At 45.9% G+C, this 22,023-nt stretch overlaps 1 protein-coding gene and 1 pseudogene across 1 annotated transcript; both read left to right on the forward strand.

Annotated features, from left to right (window-relative positions):
- The first annotated feature begins 10,443 nt into the window (after positions 1–10,443).
- On the forward strand, positions 10,444–11,795 carry LOC117859209 (2-alkenal reductase (NADP(+)-dependent)-like; annotated as a pseudogene).
- An 84-nt stretch (positions 11,796–11,879) lies between these two features.
- On the forward strand, positions 11,880–21,860 carry LOC117859206 (uncharacterized). Its single transcript, XM_034742406.2, is given in 13 exon segments — positions 11,880–12,126; positions 12,310–13,168; positions 14,055–14,549; positions 14,649–15,047; positions 15,606–15,682; positions 17,374–17,742; positions 17,744–18,146; positions 18,149–18,352; positions 18,917–19,309; positions 19,312–19,896; positions 20,680–20,697; positions 20,900–21,655; positions 21,658–21,860. Coding segments are annotated over 13 exon segments (4,731 nt in total). The 5' UTR covers positions 11,880–12,021; the 3' UTR covers positions 21,726–21,860.
- Positions 21,861–22,023: the final 163 nt, after the last annotated feature.

The raw sequence follows: 22,023 nt of genomic DNA on the forward strand, positions 1-22,023 counted from the left end.
TCTGCGAACAGCCACGTTAGGCGGGATATGGATTGTTGCTGCCGCAGAAGGATATTGTGTCGACAGCAATTAGAACTATGACTCGCATTAATAATAGTGAAAGATGAGAGCTGAAATCTGGCCAAAATATACATGTATGCTCCTCTCCTTAACATTGCTGACATTGTTCTCCATCCGTCGCTGGGTCTTCTGCATAGTATGCAAATGAGAAACAGAATCCGATCACCATGAGAGCTGAAATCAAATACGCTATCATTGCGAAGTTGTCCTCAAAGTCCGGGATGCGTATCGGTACACGAAAAGGCAGGCCAGCAATACCATGCCCCAAGCAACCATGAAGCACTGCAAAAGCACAAACAAGTTAAGGTATAAACCTGCACATGAACCATGGGTGATGCATGGTTTCTAAGTTGTAACCTACTATGGATTCAAAAGAAGAGACGGCAAGAGACTCGCTACATGATGATCATCTGGATTTATTAACAGATCAGAGGGGCAACGGATTTAGTACCACCATGAAGGGTTTGCAGAACTTCCTGGTGGCCTGGCTCGGTCTCGGGATCAGAGGCGGACCATAGGTATTCAAAATTCCATATGGTAAAAAAAAAATTGGCAGCTAAAATTATAGTTTTTTAATACAGAATTAAGTGGCAGCATTATTGATTAATAAAATTGATCGCAACTGGAAATTATTTAGCTACCAATGATCAACATATCAAAGTGGCAACATGTGAAATAAATAGAGGATAAAACAACACCTCTTGCCAAGAAAGCTCTCAAATCAGTAATGGCACTATTCTTCCTCTTCATGTTTCAAACCTAAAATTAAAATCACACAAGTATTGATGCTTAATAGAGTGCTCACCTGTATCTTATTGTAGTCCTGGGCTTGAATGCTTGATAAAGTGCTCCCTGCTTGGCTGCTCCCGTGCTCCGGCACCAGCCACCCAGATCAGTAGACCGCCGCCGCTGCCACGCTGGCCGCCTACCGGCTACTATGGTGCTGCGCGCGCCAGCTGCCGTGCGCAGTGCGCCTGCGCCAAGGGCGCCGCCGCGGCGCCGCGCCTCCACCTCCACCCTCACCGACCGTCGTCAGCTCACTGTCCAGCCTCCCCGTCACTGCTGGCCTGGTGCCGTTAGGGTTACATTGGAAAGTGCGTTGAATTGATTGAGAAATGAGAAAGAGAGGGCTGCATAGGCAGCTCTGTGCTCGGACAGGAGGGAGTTGGCCGACTAGGTCAATTGGGCTGTTGGGCCAGCACGGGGTATAGGGAAGGAGGAGCGGTCCAGAACTCCAGGTTGACTTTTGTTTTGTTCGGATTGAATTTCTTTTTGTTTTTTGATGTATATATATAGGATACACTATATAAAAAATGCAGAAATAATGGGTATTACCCTTGAATACACGTGGACTCGCCCCGGCTCGGGATTATTGATCGTTCTTCCAGCCTGCGGTACGCGAGGTGCTTGGCCGGCCGTGGTGGCATGTAAGGGAGGAAGGCCATCGCACGCGTGGAGCGCGCACGGCGCGGGGTGGCCGGACCGGAGGCCCTGGTTCGAAACCTAACTACGGCGAGGGCAGATTCCCAGCGGCACAGGTGATAGGACCAGGCAAAACCAAGGGGGGCTCGAGACAGGCAAGGCCAATTATTATAACACATCGATCGCAGAAGCAAATTGCCTCCGTGTCATCCGTGTTTGGCAAGCGCGTGTCTGCATACAACTCTGCTCCTTCGATTCCACACGATCCGCTTTCAGCTAACAGGCCGCGAAATATACATGGACCGAACGAAGGAAAGAGTAAGAAAATAAATCAAGGCATTTATCTTAATTGGGCTTCAACCGGCTCCTAACAGGCCACACGCGTGCAACTTCCGGTGGTGAGCTGCCAATGGGCCAAATGTACGGCACTAGAGCCTGCTGGCGACAGCTTTTCCCGTAACCCTCAGGCGGCACTGCGGCAGCGGCTTCCATGAGAACAGAGCAAGCTCAGTAGCTTGCGCTTGGATAGATCGTCGAGTTGAACCTTCGAAACATTCACAAGGAGCAAACCTTTTAAACGACCTGAATTCCCAATTCTAAGAAATCAAGCCTACACACCTCCACAATAGTCCTAGAAAAGATATCACGTGTGAATCAAATTCATACCAACATAGAAATATAAAGTAGCAACAAAATAATAATATCATAAATATCGAGTACAACTCTTCAGCTCATGCCTGTACAAGTCCATCAGAACTGAATCACGAAAGATAAAACATAGATGCAGTGTAAACATGAGCTATGACGAACACCATTTTCAGAGGTGACTTGAGCGAGGGATCATTCCTAGTCTTCTCATCCATCATTGTCGAAGTCGTAGTTGAGCTCCGATCCTGAAAAGCTACCATCTACCCGAGAAGCGGGTAGGCCATGAACAACTCCCAATAGTAACAAGCCAAGGAAACAGGGGAATAATACTATATGCATGGATAATCCTATATATGGATGTATAGGTTATGCAGTAGCACAAGCAACAATCAAGGATGCATCAAAGCAATACTATCTTCGAGATCAACACCTCACAACAAGGAAGTCGTTACAAACCATCATATCTTTTACCCAAGAATCCAGCACACAAACACTAGGCGATGTGAGAGCTTCCTCTCATCACATCTCAACGGCAAACGCCGGCCCATCTCAAAATAGGGAGGTAGAAGAGTTGTAAAAATCTAGTTAGAGTAACAGATCAAAAAACTGTCCATACTAGTGGACACGGACTATAGCTATAGGTTATACACTCTGCAGAGGTTCTACATCTGTACCCGCACGGATGGAGCCTGAACGGAAATCAGCCGTCCAAACCCTACCTAACGGCTGAAGCCCGAGTAGGTGGCTAACACTCTCCTATTTCCTCGAGTTTGGTAGTGTCTTCCACTACATGGCACGCCGTCACCAATTGGAGACCTCGAAACTGTGAAACCTACCCACGCGGGGGTGCAGTCTGGTCAGAGTAGGACAACGCCTTGAACTCCGTACACTAATACTCCAATCCGCATATAGGTTGAGCACTATCCACCACTAGTCTCGGACCGAACCCCGCCCATAACAAGGCGATTGGTATATACGTAAATAGTCCAAAGAAACATGGTTAAACTGACTCGAGCCAAAAGTGAGCATTCAACTCCACAGAGTATGTGCTGAAGCACCTGCAACATACAAGTACACCACCTGCTCCTCAATGTCAAACAAGGTACCCACCACATGCATATAGGGTGGAGAGAAACCATAATGCTCTTTGGACATTTCTTAGTACATACTAAGGCATTTCTTAGTACCAACCGTGCCTCGCTCCCGCCAAAATACATCAAGATCACCTGGATTTGGTGTTTGGCCGGTCTTGGTGTGCCCCGCATAATCGTACGATCTCGGGTTCTGCATTTTTATACCCGGCTCGCCAGCCGCATTGGCATGCTAGGTATGAAGATATCTCTTGTTATACGAGTTGCCAAATGGCGTCACTTGTAGATTGGTAGTTTATTAGTTCTGCTGAATAAATTTGAATGCTCCTCCTTGCAGCTGCCACACTTCTCGTGATCTTTTACTGCCACTGGTTGCTCTTTCCAGACTCAGTAGCAGCGCTTTGGATATTGGTCATTGTTTCAGCCGGTCTACACTTTATCATTTTCTTATGGGTAAGTGTAGGCCATAGTTATCTTATTTTATTTGTTCCCAACTTTCTATATAAAATTGTCAGCCTTTGACCTTTGTTATGTAGGCTTGCATCGATGGTGATATGTGATTGTGAATGCGGTGGTACTGAGATGAGCGTGGCATTCCAGAAGTGTAGCTTTGATTCTTTGCCAAAATTGTGCTCAACTGTACATTGGCTTCTCTTGGATTAGTTCTTTTGATCAACCTGTGACCTGTCTGTCAACATTATTCTTAGCCCCGGATTGTGTAACAGCGTGTGCTGTTCGCTGTTGATGGAATTGTCTGACCAGTAGTTCACTACTCATGCTGCTTTTTGTTTTTGCAAAAGGATGTATTATATCAAATGCAACATACTCTCACAATGTTATCTGATATGTTCTGAAATGAAATGGTCTTATCCTTTACTAGTTCACAGCCTCATGTCTTTTGAGCCTCATGGTCTGACTGTTTACTGGCACTTTGCATACTAGTTGAATTGTTGTATAATCATTTACTGTCGTTTCGCATACCCGATTGCATTGAACTAGTGGAATTGCTGTATGATTATCCAACGGCATTTTGGGTACCAATTGCTCTTTCTCATTATTCTTATTCCTGCAAGGAAACCAGTGGGAGGCAAGCATGCAGGGATATGCTCTGAGTGGTTGGTTTAGTCTGGTGCCCTACTTGGCAGCCAGCACTGGTAATGTGCCAAGGGCTCTCAGCGATGAAGATAGATGGAAAATTAATCTGGTACTCTCCTCGTGTTTTACTATTGTGGCCATTGGTGTTCTGTTGACTTCGACTGCAAGATCTTGGGTTGAGCGCTTGCTTGCGAGGATATCATCTCGAGTTGGAATGTTTGGTACGTTTTTACCTCTATTGCTATATATCTGTCATATTTTGCTCATCGAGCAGTTCTAGGTCTCAGCTGTTTCTCCACATCCATTGTAGGTATCAACATCTTTGCCATATTATTCATCTATGACCGCAGGCCGTCCTTGACCTCCTCACTTCTGTGTGGCAGATCCTACCAACAGATGAAGCTGACTTCCAGGTGGCAGAGCCAACCTACGATGAAGTCCAGACCCTTGTGATCCCAGGTGACAGAGCCAACCTTCGATGGATCACAACTTATGCACTAAGTACTTAGAAACTATATGACCCAACCGGGAGACTAATACTTGTAAGAAACAGAACTTTATTACAACATAACAATATTACACAAGAGTGTACAACACCCTCTCTTTAGTGGCTAGCCTGGCACTCACCCTTTATTTCTACCATACTCCACTCATCTACCATGCTCATGGTTGAATGGCATGGCAAGGAAATGGGACCTCTATTTATAGGCCAAGAGAGTTTATAGGATGATGACATGTGTCCCCTTCTAGAGTTTTCACTAGACAAATATCTATGTTCTACATTATTCTAATTTCTTCATGGCAACAACATCTAGTGTCTTCATAGAAAATATCATGGATCATGAGTTGTGGAAAAGATTCTAGAAGCTTGTATTTGCTTTTCTTCAATACTGAGGAGGAAACGGAACGCATACTATGTGGTGAAAAGGATGCTTGGGCTGTACGTGTCTTTCAGCACTCCTTTAAGTTGTGTGCAAAAAGCTCAGAGTATTCTAATTTTGTTTTTTTTTCCCATGCAGTTAAAGAACCTTGAGGGTCACATGGAGTTTGAGCATGGTTATGACATGAGCAGTCCATCTATTACTACTGTAAGTAAAGTACAACAGGTATGCCAATGGGTATCAAACTTTATATTTCTTGAACTCTTAACCAATTAATTAAGGACTCAACTGTAAAACTAGGGACAAAAATAAAATGCATTTTAATCAACTGTGACAATTGACAAGTATCAATGCATGGAAACTGGCTAATATAATAATTAACAGTTAAGAAATATAGTGGAAAATTTCACAGACTGAGGTGCAGTTGTGTGCAGAAGGTTGTCATGGATTTCTACAGCTCTTGATGCAAAAGCATCGAGAACACATTGTACATGACATTTGAAGTCTGCAAACCCTCCTTCGGAATCCTCCAGCTCTTTGTTTCGTCATGAAAGAGCTTAAACACTGACACAAATCTAGGAACTTTCACAATATGGATTACAGAAATGCCTTCTGCTGGGTTGTACCTATCAAGGATCTCTACCAGTTCATACTTGTACATTGATCATCAGGTGTAAATTCATCGCAGTCAGGGCACCACCGCACCAGTTCTAGTACAGAAATGCCACCTGAAACTTTCTCACACTTGACCCTATGTGAGAAAACTCACCACAGGTGTCGAAGTACCCATATGAGATCCAAATTTATCGCAGTCATTTGCTTTGAGGTAGGCAGTCTAGCTTTAAAACAGCGAACGGAGAGAACTTTACTAATCAAAGATAGTAGCGAGGCATACCATCTGCTTCATCATATATGACTCATACTCGATCACTTTGAAAATAACTTAGCATGATCAGCGAAATTGAAGAAATCTGCATGCATTCCACCAGAGCCTTTTATCAGGACATGATTCTTGGTTCAATCAGCCATATTTTTCAGCCACATGGTGCTCCGTTGCTGCATTAGCACCAGTTGCGCCATCTCCTAACTCCTAATTCTTTGTCGTGTGCCTTGCAGTTTCTCCTTGTATATACTACGAAAACTTCACATCTTCACGTGACCTCCCACCACGACTTCAGCTATTCTTTTAAACAAACCTGTTTACAGTTCATCTCCCCCTGATTTTCTTCTGAATCAACTCTTTTGCTAACCCACTCCACGACATCATCTTAAGGACCCATTTGGTAGAGCTTCTCAAAGTGCTTCTTCACCGGCTTTTGGTGAAGCCCTACCAAAGGGCCAATTTCAAAACGGCTTCACCACCAAAGCCGGGGAGAAGCCGCAAAACGGCTTACACTAGAGAGGAGAAGCCGAAAAAAGTGGCTTCGTCGGCTTCTCCTCTCTCTCCAAGCATTAAGTGATCATAAAATTATATATATTGCCATTGAGAAGCTGTTTTACCAAACGTTTTGCAAAACGGCTTCAACTTCACTAAAAAAGCCACTCCACCGAAGAAGCCACTCCATGGAAGAAGTCTGACAAAAATATGATGAAGAACAGGATAGATTTATGTATAGATAGTTGGGGTTCGATTTCATTCGGCAGAAGCAGATGTTAGAAGGTCTAGATTATGCTACTCTAATGATAATTAGTATTAGTATCAGGCTCAAACACACTTTAGCTAAACGAAGAATGAACATGCTTACAGTATGAAAACGGGCAATAAAGATACTTAAGCAGCGAACAAAGTGAAAAGCTGAAAACCGTAGGAGCGATGATGATCATCGTTCCGTGCATGGCTGTGTTTGTGACTTGGAGTCCGCGTCAAATCGCTGAACAGAGAACGACTTCATTTGGAACCTCGAGTTTCTGAACTTTTTGAACCTGCAGACTGAAGAACGTCACCTTGCCCATGGTGCTGCTTGTCTGCAGTGACCTCGAGCTAAATTTTCAAGGTCCATTATTTTTTTAAAGAAAAATCTCAAGCTCCATACCCAGATACAAATTGAGCAAAAGTAACACCAACCATCACACGGTAGGCATTTATTTGCTGAGAAAAAGAATCTCCATCCCATTAATAACATTATCATTCACGGGCTTGTTTTGCACATCGATATCCATATATGATTTGAAGTTTGTAAGATAAAATTAAGTGTTTTTTACATATGCGCTTAAACCCAAATTAATAACAAAATTGCACAACCAAGTATTTCCATTATGCAAGTAGCTCTAACTAGCTATAAGATTTTCTGGAACTAAATGACCGGCTCTAAAAATTCTCATAGCTGGAATTTAGTCCCACAACTCCTCGTCGAATAGAGCGGTTATGTCTCCTATTTGCGTGAGCAATTTCAAAAAGCTGCTAATCTTAACCTAATACCTTCTTTAGAAAAAAAAAAGAAAAAAAAAACTCCAACAACAATCCACCTACAACCTCCTTGCGACCTGGAAAAACACCCCTCACCCCGTAAATTTTGGCGGCGGCGGGTCCACCCCCCTCCCGCGCGCATTTTTTTCCCGGGCCTTCTCCGCCCCTCGCCCTGCCGCGCACCCGAGCAGCGACCTTGCTGCGCGGCCCCTTCCCGCGCGCGCAGCGGCGGTGGCATCGCCGGCGGGGCAAGCGGCGGTGGCGGCGGCGAGGCGAGGGGCAGCAGCGCCGGCGGGGCGAGTAGCGGGGCGGCAGGGCGAGGGCCTGCGGCACCGGCGGGCACTGCCCAACGGTTACAGATAAACCAACGGGTAATCACCGTGGGTGCGGCTGTGGCATCTCGGAGACGGAGTTCATCGTCGACGTCAACCTCGCCAGTGGCTTGGGTCAATTTGGGTGCGCTGGGAGGCTCCTGGGATTGTGGTGAAGGTTTGGGCGAGAGGAATTGAACTGAGATGAATTGCAGCTCCCGAATTGAAAGGAGCCGCGAGCTCTGTCTCGGTGCGCATGGCGCGGCTGTGGAAAATGGCGAGCACGACGGCGGCTCTGGCTTCCGGTTCCGAATTCGGCAGGCCAGCGCGCGTTCGTCGCCGTGAACGACGACCAACGTCTTCCCCTTGCGGACCCGCTCCTTCTCAGCTCAGTTGACGGGGGCCGTTCGCTGGTTTGCTTGTCGGTGGTGGTGTGTTTGGAGAGCGGCGGAGATGGGCGTCGGCGGGGAGAAGTTCCAGCTGGGGACGGTGGGGGCGCTGAGCCTCTTGGTGGTGTCCTCCGTTTCCATTGTCATCTGCAACAAAGCGCTCATGAGCTCCCTAGGCTTCAACTTCGGTGCGAGATCTGACTGTTTACTGCCTCTCAGTTTAGTGATTTATTACATGTATGCTCGTGCTGCATGCTCTATGATTCGCGTAGATCTGTTTGCTCCATTGGGATTGTATTTCTGTTGCATGAGCTGTGTGAGGTTTAGATTGAGGGAGGGTGTTAGAGATAAAGAGATCATAAACTCGTAGGATTTGACTTGTATTAGAGATAACCGAGATTTATAATCGGTTTAGACTCCTAGGTTGCAGTCAAGTCAAACTCCTGTAATCTCCTTAATATATAAACAGTAACCGTGGCGCCACTCAAGTTCTCCCAAACTCTTTCACCCCGCCCCACTCAATCGGACATGACCGACGAATTCATCGAAGCCGCTGCCCGCGTCATCCGCTTTCTTGGGGAGGCGATTCTCCGGGACAATGCCGCGGAGCTCGCGAGGCTCGCCCTTGAGCTCGCCGCCGTTGATGTCGGCGTCGGCGGCGTGCCCCGTGGCAACCTGAAGGCGGCTGCGGACGCGTTGTCCCAGGCAGGCAGCTCGGGAAGGTTGGAGGCTGTCCTCGCCCTCCTCGACGCGGCCACCGAGCTGGAGGACGCGCTTGGAGCCGACATGGAGTCGCTTCGAGGAGGCGCGTCGTTCTTGGCGCTCACGTGCCGCGAGCTTCAGGAGGAGCAGCGGGAGGAGCGGCCGGCTGCGGGTCCGTGGTGGTGGCTGCTGCTCCGGGGGTGGCTTCCGCGCCGCCACGAGAAGAGCGTGGAGAACTTGGAGGCCGCTCTTCTCGTCAAGGATCAGGTACGCAGGCAGCAACCCGATTTAAGGTTTGTGCAATGTGAGATGGCGGGTTTAGGCTTCAATTTCGGGGGATGTTTGCAGGGAGCGGGCGAGACCAACTACGCCGCGCAGATCGCTATCGATTTCATGTGCAAAGAGTCGGCGCAACGCGATAACCTGGTGAAGATGGCCTGCGAGATACAACAATTCGCCGACGATCTCGGTTTTCCCCACCACGACCTGGACCGGGCCACGGCTGCATTGATGGTGGCGGACAATGCGAGCGCCGCCTTTGTCGAGCTTGGCACCGCGGCAACTGAGCTCGAGCGGGAGGCCACCGCACAGCTGCACGCTCTCCGCGCTCCGATGGTGCAGCTGGCGGACGCGTGCCGGAAGTACGGGGAAGAGGCTAGGGTAATGAAGGCGGTGCTCCTCGCTGATGAGGAGAGAGCGAGGCGGAAGGCCGCAGGTGCCTCGACCCGTTCAGGTATGCCTAATTCTCGGCTATGGATTGTGTGTGTTGCATTTGCGGATTACTATGATGCTCCTATTCAATCGTTTCAATTGCATCAATTATTGTGGCAGGATTTCTCAAAGTACTTTTCCACCGGCTTTCGGTGAAGCTCTACCAAAGACGCAATTGAACTGAGCATGCAGGCTTGTACCGAGGGGGATATTCTAGCTTTGTTCTATAGTTTTCGTGCAAACTTAAGTCCATCGTCCACCTTTGTTATGCAAGCTTGGTATGAGGGGGATCTGTGATTCAAGTGAATGGGAGTGATATCCACCAAACTGAGCATGCAGGCTTAGTTTGTTTCATATGTTTTTTTTCCAATTTTTCAGCTGTATTTTAAAGCACACAAAAGACAACATAAATGTGAAGTACGAAAAAAGATGTGATGTCGAGCAGCAGCAGTTGGATGATTTTTTTTTTGTTGGAAAGACTAACCTAGATTGAACAAATTCATTGTGTACAAGGGACATGAAAAGGAGAATTAGATGTAGAAGGGATAGGAAAAGGAGAATTAGATGTAGGGTTAGAAGGAAAGATAAATAAACCAGTTCCCCTCACACCTTGTAGACAGAATGCTGTGACAAGATATAAATAGGCCCAATGAATAGAGGTTGTGTGATTGAAAGAAATGTGGAAGTGTATATTCTTGACTGACGAATTACCACTAGCATCGCCACAAAGAAATATAGTCTACACTGTGCTGTGGTCATGGCAAATGATGTTTCTGAAATTCTCTTTCCATGCTATTCTTCACTCCAACAAGCTTATGTCTCTTACTGTAATGTACAGCAGGCATGCCTGGTTTTACAGCTTATGTTGGATTCTATGAGATCTGTTCACCAAAGAAAGGGGAATTTGTCTTTATTTCTGGTGACATCTGGAGCAGTTGGCCAGATCGTTGGTCAACTTGCAAAGCTTCATGGCTGCTATGTTGTAGGAAGTGCTGGAACAAATCAGAAGGGCTGTACTCATACTAGTACCTTTTTCATTTAAAATGAAATTCGCTCCAACCGGTAGTTGCTTGCATTGCATGCGTAGTTGCATCATCCAGGATCTGCAAATCTTTCAGGTTGAGCTCCTGAAGGAAAAGTTTGGATTTGATGCAGCTTTCAACCACAAAGGAGAGCCTGACTTGACTGCTGCCTTAAAAAGGTCAGAATTTCTCCTCAGGAAAATGGTATCATTATCAGGCTATCAGCTTAATTTTAGCTTGCTCGAACAAATTGATCAACCAAGCTATGATCTAAAATATCTGATTTTTTAATTTGATTGCGAGCCTCTTTTTAGCTTTTGATGGACCTAGTAAGTAGTAAATCATGGAGCAACACAAAAACTTTTACCTTCCTTGGGCAAACTATTTGTGAAGATACCTTATTATTTATTCACATGGGGCACTTTATCTTTTTTGCTTAAACCTAAATAGTGGAACTGCTGATGCAATCTCATATGCAAGTGTGTTCCCTCATGTGATAAATTAAACTTGTATAAGAATTTTGTTTATACAACAATACAGTGATCTTGATGTGCAAATGTTCTCCTGCGTAAGCACTTTCCTGAAGGCATAGACATCTACTTTGAGAACGTAGGTGGGCTGATGTTTGATGCTGTGCTACTCAACATGCGGGTGCACGGCCGCGTTGCAGTATGTGGGATGGTTTCCCAGCGCGGGGATCCACAACCTGTTCTGCCTGATAAGCAAGAGGATAGAGATGAAGGGATTCATCACCTCCACCTGTTCCCACAGTTCTTCGATGACATCACCAAACATTACAGAGATGGCAAGATCGTGCATGTGGAAGACATGAATGTCGGGCTGGAGAGTGGTCCTGCTGCCTTTGTTGGTCCATTTAGTGGTAAAAATGTTGGGATGCAGGTTCTGTGCGTGTCACAGGATTGAAAGACCGTGTTCATTCTAGTGAACATTAAAAATTACTTTGTAAAATCAGAACCTTCGTTTGATTGCATAAAAAAGAGAACTCTTGTTCAGACTTCACCTTTTATTCTGAATGAATTCGAGTGCTTACTAGCATCGAGATATGTCATCTTTACTCTTTACGAAGTCTTAGCTGCCGGTCATTAGTAGCTTTGTCATTGTCCTGATAAATCTGTGATGTGATGGTGGGGTCAGTGTAGCAATTTTTACCATCTACTTTTACATGGTACTATGGTAGTGTCAGTCTTCGGAGAATGTTTCATTCTGGAGACCGTTGACTCAGCGCAACTGTTTGTAAGTCTCGAGTCAGCAGGACTAGTATATGCATAGCAAAGCAATTATCCTCCCTCTTCAAGAGCTCCATGCCTGTGGTCATTTATCTATTGCGGGTGGTGGCTTTTGCTTTGCCTGGACGGTGGATCATCTGGTGAGTTTTTTGCTACACCTATCTTGTCCATACACTAGTATGAAGAATTATATATCAGTTGAGCATCTAGTCAGTCCTCGTTAGTATTACTTTTGGAAGACGAATCAAGTAATTATTACAATTTTACTTTGAGGCAGCGAGGTGCCTCTCTGTTATCTTGTCTTATGTGCCTATTCTCACTAGTTTTCAGCAAGTGACACAGGAGTTGGGAAGCTGCAATTGGCTGAGAAAACTGTTTGTTTTCATGCCATGTCTAAGATAGCTGATGATATCAAGTTTGCCCTTTGGTTGCTGCTGTTGAGCGGCTCATCATCGTGTTTTGGTTCTGATCCTGATGTCCAATGCTTGAAGACTGTACAAGAATCAGTGATTGATCCCAACGGCATGCTAAAATCCTCATGGATTTTTGAAAACAACATCGCCGGTTTCATATGCCGATTCACGGGTGTGGAGTGCTGGCACCCTGATGAGAACAGGGTTCTCTCGCTGCGTCTAAGCAACCTGGGTCTTCAAGGCCAATTTCCTCAAGGTCTCGAGAATTGTACAAGCATGACCGGCCTGGACTTGTCGAGTAACAATTTTTCAGGACCCATCCCTTCCAATATTGCATGGCAGCTGTCCAGTCTGACGTTTTTGGACCTCTCATATAATAAATTTTCGGGTGAACTCCCAATCGGCATCTCAAACATCACATACCTGAACACTCTCAACCTTCAGCACAACCAACTCAGCGGTCGAATTCCATCGCAGTTCGCTCTGCTTCCTCGATTACAGGAGTTCAATGTTGCGGACAACCAGTTGTCTGGGGCTATTCCGCCTGCATTACAGAGGTTCCCGTCATCTAACTTTGTTGGTAATCAAGGGCTTTGTGGTCCACCGTTGCATGACTGTGGCGGTAGAAGCAAACGGAAACTGAGATTGCACAGGATCAACGACGAGTCCAGTATTGGTGCGGCTGCTGGGTTCGTGGTGGGATTTGTTATGGCCTTCTACTTTCCGCACCTGTTCGTCTTCTCCCAGAGCCTCCATCCCTACGTCTTCCGCATATGATCTGCCTACTCTGAAACTTTTATCTGACATCAACCTCCGGAGATCAAATGAGTACTTCAACTATAATAGTAGTTCTTTCTTTAATTTTTGGCAGCAATTGGGTCTCACTTATTGATCAATGGATAGAAGCTTTCATGCAACTGCAATGATCATTTTTGTTTCCTTCTTTGTTTCTTAGCTTTGTACAAACCTTTTGTCTCCTTTGCTTATTTATAATATATATATAACCAGTAGGGGCAACCCCTCCTGTTTCATAAAAATAAAAAGAAATTGGGTCTCACTTAAGCAATTTGTTTACACCGCAATTTAGTAAATGGGGTGTTTCGTTTCTAATGTAGATTTTAACCCTTGGAATGTCTAAAAATGATCTCTGATGTATATCAGGCTGCGACAATTCATAAATCCTACCCCCTCCTCGATCTTCCTACAGAGCGTAAAGAAGAGAATGTTGAAACTTGAGCATGGCACTGGTGCGAGGCTCGTAGAGTGACTCCAGAAATTAACACTTGCCTTGGAGGAAAGCGAGCTCAACAAGTTCATCACAGTTACACAGTAGTAAAACAATTCAGGACTCTACTGAACAAACCAAGAAATGCCGATAAGCGTACTTGGTATGTCATCTCGGCAATTCGGCATGATATAACTGTAAACAACATCAAACATTTCGCCGGTTATCGTGGGCCAAACAGCCTGATCAAGCCAGTGACTAGTCACTGCCCCAGCAACTATCTCCACATGTTCCGCTGACTAGTCCCCTGACTAGCTGCCGTGTTCCGTCTTGGCGTTGGCGAGGTGATCGTCATCGTCTCGCCAGCGAAAAGTCCAACGTGGCACTCCGATTGCTCCTGTTAATCAACCGGTGACAAGAAAGACTTAAATTTTCGGGTTCTGCGATAGTCTTCACGAGCAGCTGCTGCTGGTGCTCGAGCTGTCGGCCGTTCTAACCTGCGCCTGCCATATGCCTACGCGCGATTACATGATGGACTTCATGGTCGTCTGGCTGCTGCTCCTAAGCAGCTTATCCTCGTGTTCTGGTATCGCCAGTGACATCCGGTGCTTACAGGAGCTGAAAGAATCGGTGAGTGATCCTACCGGTGCACTCTCCTCATGGAAGTTCTCTGAAAACGGCACAGAAGGGAACATATGCCAATTCGCCGGCGTTTCCTGCTGGAACCCGTCTGACAGCAGAGTCCTGTCCTTGTGCCTCCGCAACATGGGGCTTCAAGGTTCATTCCCTCGAGGCATTCAAAACTGCAGTTGCATGACATCCCTGGACCTGTCAAACAACAACCTTTCAGGGCCCCTCCCAGGAGACATCTCTTTGCAGTTGAGGTACATCCAAGATCTCAACCTCTCGTACAACGGCTTCTCAGGTGATCGATATGCAAGCTACTCTCTCTGTCTAACCATTTCTTCGCAATGTAAATGATACTCAGCTCATGTATATTGTTCTCTAACGAGAAGCTTCTCAGGTGAAATCCCGCCCGGCATCGGAAACCTGACGTACCTGAGCAGCCTGAGCCTTCAGCACAACCGGTTCACCGGACGGATCCCGGAGAAGATCGGCAAGCTTGCACAATTAACTACGCTGAACGTTGCAGATAACTCGTTGTCAGGTCCCATCCCGGGCTCTCTCCAGAGGTTCGCGCCGGAATACGTCGCCGGCAACGGCGGTCTCTGCGGGGCGCCGCTGGACCGCAAGTGCAAGAGGCGTTTCCATGTGCGGATACACATCAGGCTGCGCAGGATCAACAACGCGTCCAGCATCGGCGCCGCGGCCGGGTTCATCGTGGGGTTCGTCGTGGCGTTCTACTTCCCACACTGGTTCGTATTTTGTGGGGGTCTTCGTCCCTACATCGTCCCTGTGTGCGGCTGATATGATAGCGCTCATCTTTCTCGAAGTTATATTATGCCACTTTTAACGGGAGTTTCGTTCGTTATTTTTAAGAGGGACATAATCATCTCAGGAAGTTTGGGGTTGATGAACGAAACAAGCCATTAGTCACAGCATTTAATTGTTACACCGTGTTGTAAAATAATGATTCGGTCATAATTACATTCTTTTTTGTCACGATGATGTTAAGTACCAACGGATTACTTTTTTCTTTAAATAGTTTATTTATGATGGTTGACACGAGGAATGTAATACAAAATTTGATTAAATTAGTGCCGGTCTCACTATTTTTGATACTTGATCCCACCTATTTGATATTTCTTGGTATTTTTCTCTAGTTAACTCTACGTACTTTCTATCTTTCCACCGCACGATTTTTCTGGATGGACGGCTTTCATTTTTTCCCATCATTATAAAAATCCTCAAATGGATATACTATATTTTATTAGATTAAACTCATTCCTTCTCATTCTTTTTCTTAAACTTTTGTACGACCTGTAGAGCTGGGTCTTTCTTTGACTTTTCCCATCCCTAGTTTCAATTAATTTGCTTGCTGGCAATTTAGCAAACGAGGTGTTTCATTTGTACGGCAATTTAGCAAATGATCATCTGGCAAGTCTCCAGATGTGATGGAATTGTAAAATCTACGTTCCAGTTTTGACATCCCAAAAGTTACTAAAAATGTTTAGAATCAGGTAGAGCGTTCAGGTTAGTAAAGCGCCTCCTTCAGCAAGATTTTCTTTCGTCACGGAAAGCGAGCTCTGCAACTCCGTCAGTCGTGAATCAATTATCGCCGAACCAATCTAGAAATACACACGAGCAGACAAGCTGGATCATTCCCTTTCATTCCCTCGTCCATACGCATGCTATCTACTGGGAGCAGGGGTGGTAAAAGACCTCTTAGCAAATTTAAGGATTGGGCTCAATAAAGACCAGACTATAATATTATATAATTTTGAATTAAAAATAGATAAGGCTGAGTTAGACTGTGAAGGGGACATGAGGGTCATGATCCATTACCACTGGGAAGCACAGTCAACATTTTATCAATTTTTCTACAAATATTATTCCATTATTTTATGCCGTTACAACTTAAAATTCAATTTATATCAATTAAAATTCTATAATTACACTTAATAAATTAAAATTATCAAACAGATCTAAAAAATTATCAAAATTTCACATAAAACAATCTATGTTCACTATTGCCTATACAAAAAGTTTTGAAGTCAAATCCCAATTCGACCGTCACTTTGACTCCAAATCTTACCGATTCCTTCTCAACGCTAAGATTTTTTTTATGAGATGCTTCGATTTGTAAACATCATACGTGATAAATTGTGCAAAATCTTCTAAATTTTTTGCCACAACCTCCATGTATGATATCATCACATCATGACAAATCTCATAATTTACAGACTTCGTTTGCTTTTTTAGAATTTAAAAACCAATCGGCCACACGTTCGTGTTCGTGTTTTCTGAACAAGATGTTCGAAATTTCTTTTAATTTCCTAGGTAAGGTCTAACACTGACTCAATAACATGAATATCATTTTTCTACTTATTTTATTCTATTATTTGAATCACTTACAGTTCAAATTTGACTTATACCAAAAAATTCCTAGAAATACAATAAATTAATTAAATATAGCAAACAGATCCAGAAATATACCAAATATTTAACATGGAATACCACATGTTGTATGTTGAGAGTAGAAAAAGTTTCAAGGTCAGAAGAGAAAAAAAATAAAATTATTTGCTGAGTGCCACAGATTTATACTCGGCAAATATAGTAAAGGATGGACACGTGGCACATTCTTTGCCGAGTGCCTCCCTTTGCTGAGTGTTTTTTTGCTCTTTTGCCGAGTGCCAAAATTTGCCGAGTGTCTATGGACATTTTTGCCGAGTGTAAGTCTTTGCCGAGTGTTTCCACTGACGGACACTCGACAAACATAACTAACGGATGTATAGGTGGCACGTTCTTTGCCGAGAGCCTCCATTTGTTGAGTGTTTTTTCCCTCTTTTGCCGAGTGCCAAAATTTGGCGGGTGTCCATGCACGTTTTTGCCGAGTGTAAGTGTTTGCCGAGTATTTTTTGATCTGTTTACCGTGTGTCGTATTGTTTGCCGAGTGTTTTTATGTTAGCCTATTTGTCGAGTGCACGATAGAATACATAGGCAAAAATCTTGGCACACGGCAAACCTGGGCATTCCGGTAGCGGCAGTGACCACCTCCACATGTTCCTGTGGTAAGATTGCTGTCTACCAATTAGGCCGTGGACCCGTCATGCAGAGTCGCTCTCTAGTCCCTCTGGTTGTGGCGTGGAGAGGCTGATGCTTGTCGAGGAAAAATCTTTGCATTGCTAGAGTGGTATATTTGTCTCCTGTTTACTGCTGCTCGAAACAGCTCGAGCGCATCTATGTTCCACTTCCACTCCATGAAGTTCATCATCTTGCTGCTGCTCCTAGGCAGATTATCCTCTTGTTCTGGTTCCAGCAGCGACGTCCAGTGCTTGAAGGACCTGAAAGAATCGCTGGGTGATCCTAATGGCGCACTCTCCCCATGGAATTTCTCCAGCAACCACTTGGAAGGATACGTATGCAAATTCAACGGTGTCGAGTGCTGGTCCCCCGACGAGAACCGCGTCCTGACCTTGCGGCTCGGCAGCATGGGGCCGGCTTCAAGGTTCTTTCCCTCGCGGCCTTCAGTTCTGCAGTAGCATGACAGGACTGGATCTCTCCGGCAACAATCTCTCAGGGCCCCTCCCGGCGGGCATCAACCAGCAGCTGCCGCTCCTCACGTCCCTGGACCTCTCAAACAACGGCTTCTCAGGCGAAATCCCGGGGGACATCGGGAATTTTATGTTGGACTCGTACCTGAACACCCACAACCTTCAGCACAACCGGTTCACGGGACAGATTCCGGAGCAGATCGGTACTTTTGCACGTCTAAGTTCGTTCAGCGTTGCAGATAACTCGTTGTCAGGTCCCATCCCTGGCTCTCTCCAGAGGTTCGCGCCGGAATACTTCGCCGGCAACGGCGGTCTCTGCGGGGCGCCGCTGGACCGCAAGTGCAAAAGAGGCGTTTCCATGTGCGGATACATCTCAGGCTGCGCAAGATCAACAGCGCGTCCAGCGTCGGCGCCGCAGTCGGCTTCGTCGTGGGGTTCGTGGTGGCGTTCTACTTCCCGCACTGGTTCGTCTTCTGTGGGAGTCTCCGGCCCATCTTCCGTATATATGTGCGCCTGATACTGATACGCCGGAGATTATCATCTATAGTAAATAGTCACTAGGCAACATGTAATCAGCGAAAATTCTTACTGCATCTTGATCAATAAATTTGGGCATTTGGCCTAGGCATCTCACAGATGTGTAGCAAATTCTGAAAGAAAAAGAGAACCAGTTGCACCACTGGACAAGTGCGGCACAACCGCGTAGTGTCAGTCAAACAGGGCTGCCGCCAATGGCAATAGGCATAGGTGCGCGTCCGCCTACCAGTTCCCCCGCCGGCGCGGCGGCGTCTCACCTCCCTCGCTTTCCGCTTGCACACTCCGGCGACCGCCGCTACCGCGATCATTTCAGATCCGGCCAACTGCTCGTCGCCAACGTCCCAAATCAACTTGTTGATCTCCGGCCGGGCTCCATTCAGATCCGGCGGCCATCGGCCGGATCCTGGATACCTCCGCCACGCTCCTGAAAGCCCAGCGGCCACATCATTGACGTTATGTCCTCGCTCGGCGCCATTATCGTTTTCCCCAGCCCCTAGCTAGTTTCTTCTGGTTTGCCTGGATCATTTGGGAACCGGTGAGTTCTTTGAACCGGTGAGGAGACCAAAATAACAATATTGTTGTTTCATCCTTTCTTTTGTTTTTACCAATGTGGAGGCTTCTCTGAGGCATCTGCATTTTTTGTGCTTCTGCAGGAACAAGCTTCTTCTTCTCAGGTGGAGTCAGTTTCTTCTTCTCAGGTGGAGTCAGTTGAGCATTTTTGTTTTTAGGTTGAGAGAAGCTTTCTGTTCCTACACCATGTCTGGGATGGCTGGTAATACCAAGTTCCTCCTTTGGCTGCTCCTCTTGAGCACGACCAGCTCATCGTCGTGCTTTGGTTCCCAGCTAGATATCAGATGCCTGAAGACTGTAAAACAATCAGTGACTGATCCTAACGGGACACTGGAGTCCTCATGGAATTTTGACAACACCGCCAAAGATTTCATATGCCAGTTTATAGGTGTGGAGTGCTGGGAATGGAACCCCAGCGACAGCAGGGTTTGAATCTCAGCAACTTGGGTTTTGAAGGCCAATTTCCTCAAGGTCTCGAGTACTGTACAGGCTTGGCTAGTCTAGACCTGTCAAATAACAATTTTTCAGGGCCCATCCCTTTGAACATCACACGGCAGGAGGTGACATACTTGACATTTCTGGATCTCTCGTACAACAGATTTTCAGGTGAAATTCCAATAGGCATCTGCAATATGGACCTGAACGTCCTAAACATTCAGCACAACCAACTCAGTGGTCAAATTCCAAGACAACTCGATGGGATTCTTCGGTTAACATCTCTCAATGTCGCAGATAACCAGTTATCCGGGCTTATTCCTTCATCCTTATCCAAGTTCCAAGCATCCAACTTTGCTGGTAATCAAGGGCTTTGCGGTCCACCGTTGGATGATTGTGGCAATACAAACAAAGCGAGTCTGGGATCACACAGGATCAACGACGAGTTCATTATTGGCTCGGCTGCTGGGTTCGTGGTGGGATTTGTGGTGGCGTTCTACTTCCCGCATATTTTCATCTTCTCCCAACGGCTCCATCCATATGTCTACCGCACATGTTGATGTCTATTTGTTCTGAAACGTTGTGGAGAGTCGAGACCAAGTGAGTTATTAGACTGCAATTAATTCTTTTTTCCCCTATCAGCAGACAAAAAGGAAACATTCTCTGAATTTGTGTTCATGGAAACCTGCAAATGAGGTGTTTGTTATGCTGTAAATGCGGATTTCAACACTTCCCATTCCAAAAATGATTTTGAGGCACAATGGAATGGGGAGCACGAACTAGGGGTACTTGGATGTCGACTCGCCGCCGCCGTTCGCGAGGAAAGGAGCCGTGGAAACTGGAAACCTGTTCTTCATCCCCCGCGACTCACTGCCACCGTGAGCGCCATCGTTGGAGAGGATAATGAATTAACCATATATTTGCTTTAAGATTTGTAGAAGTTTTATATGAAAAGAACCATCCATTGACTAAGTTTTGCCTCCCGGTCTGCCGGGGGGCGGCCTGCTATAAGTACCGAATAACTTAGTCAGTGTCCTCTTAAATCCATGGTGTGATGGCAATAGAGCATAAATTATAGCATCTGATCAGCCTCAAGGGTCAAACAGTCAAACTGGAGACTCCGTCCTTCTGTGGTGTATAGTCAGTCCAACTGGCAGCACCCTGGTATAAGTCTCCAGGTCAGCAGAACTGAGCAACTGACTGGATAAAAACATATTCTCCAGTGGAGAGTCCTCTCCTTTTATAGCTGTATCCTGTGGGCATCATGTCCTGCCCTTCGCATGCACTAATAGAAGAGGAGGCTCATATCTCCAGTGAGGGGTTCTATATTTCTATCAGCTTTGCGTGGATCACCAGGTGAGTTTTCTGATACACCTCATCTTGTCCATACACGCGCTACTTCAGAGTTTAGAAAAGCAACCCAGTAAATAATTGTTTCGTTGTCGTTGATGCCTGCGTAGGAAGAGTGCTTGTTCTTTGCAAGTGGTGTATTCGAGTATTGTTACACAAGTTTTGAGCAGCCAAGGCGGGAATTTAGAAGCTGCAACTTTTGGCTGAGAAACTCTGTATTTCTACTCCATGTCTGGGATGGCTGACGATATGAGGTTCGTCCTTTTGTCGCTGCTGTTGAGCGGCTCAGCGTCGTGCTCTGGTTCTGATCTTGATATCCAATGCTTGAAGACTGTACGAGAATCAGTGATTGATCCCAACGGCATACTAAAATCCTCATGGATTTTTGAAAACAACAGCTTTGGTTTCATATGCCGATTCACGGGTGTGGAGTGCTGGCACCCTGATGAGAACAGGGTTCTCTCGCTGCGTCTAAGCAACCTGGGTCTTCAAGGCCAATTTCCTCAAGGTCTCGAGAATTGTACAAGCATGACCGGCCTGGACTTGTCGAGTAACAATTTTTCAGGACCCATCCCTTCCAATATTGCATGGCAGCTGTCCAGTCTGACGTTTTTGGACCTCTCATATAATAAATTTTCGGGTGAACTCCCAATCGGCATCTCAAACATCACATACCTGAACACTCTCAACCTTCAGCACAACCAACTCAGAGGCCAAATTCCAGATCGATACGAGTTTTCTAGGTTAAATTTGTTCAATGTTGCAAACAACCAATTATCTGGTCCTATTCCGTTGCATTTGCAGATGTTTCCGCCTTCAAACTTTGCTGGTAACCAAGGGCTTTGTGGTGCACCGTTGGCTGCATGTGACCGTAGAAGCAAATGGATCAGCGACGAGTCCAGTATTGGCGCGGCTGTCGGGTTGGTGGTAGGCTTCGTGGTGGCTTTCTACTTTCCCCACTGCTTCATTTTCTCCCAGAGGCTCCGTCCGTACTTCTTCCGCATATTCTGACATCAATCATCTCTGGAGGCTAAATGAGCATCTGCAACGCTGGTTCTTTCTTTAACATTTACCAGCACTTTGGTTTTCAGTTAATTTGTGTACTCGGCAGTTTCGCAAATGAGAAGTTTCGTTTGCACTGCACATTTCAACACTTGAAATTTCCAAAACCATCTCTGGCGTGGTAACTTGTAAAACATGGGACGTATTTAGTTTCAATCGAGCTTTAGGATCTCTGCATACTGCATACATTATGTCGTCCATGAACCTCTCGAGCAACGGCTTCTCAGGCCAAATCCCGCGCACCATAGCGAGCATGCCGTACTTGAACAC

The sequence above is a fragment of the Setaria viridis genome, chromosome 5, assembly GCF_005286985.2.
Source record: "Setaria viridis chromosome 5, Setaria_viridis_v4.0, whole genome shotgun sequence".
Lineage (NCBI taxonomy): Eukaryota > Viridiplantae > Streptophyta > Magnoliopsida > Poales > Poaceae > Setaria > Setaria viridis.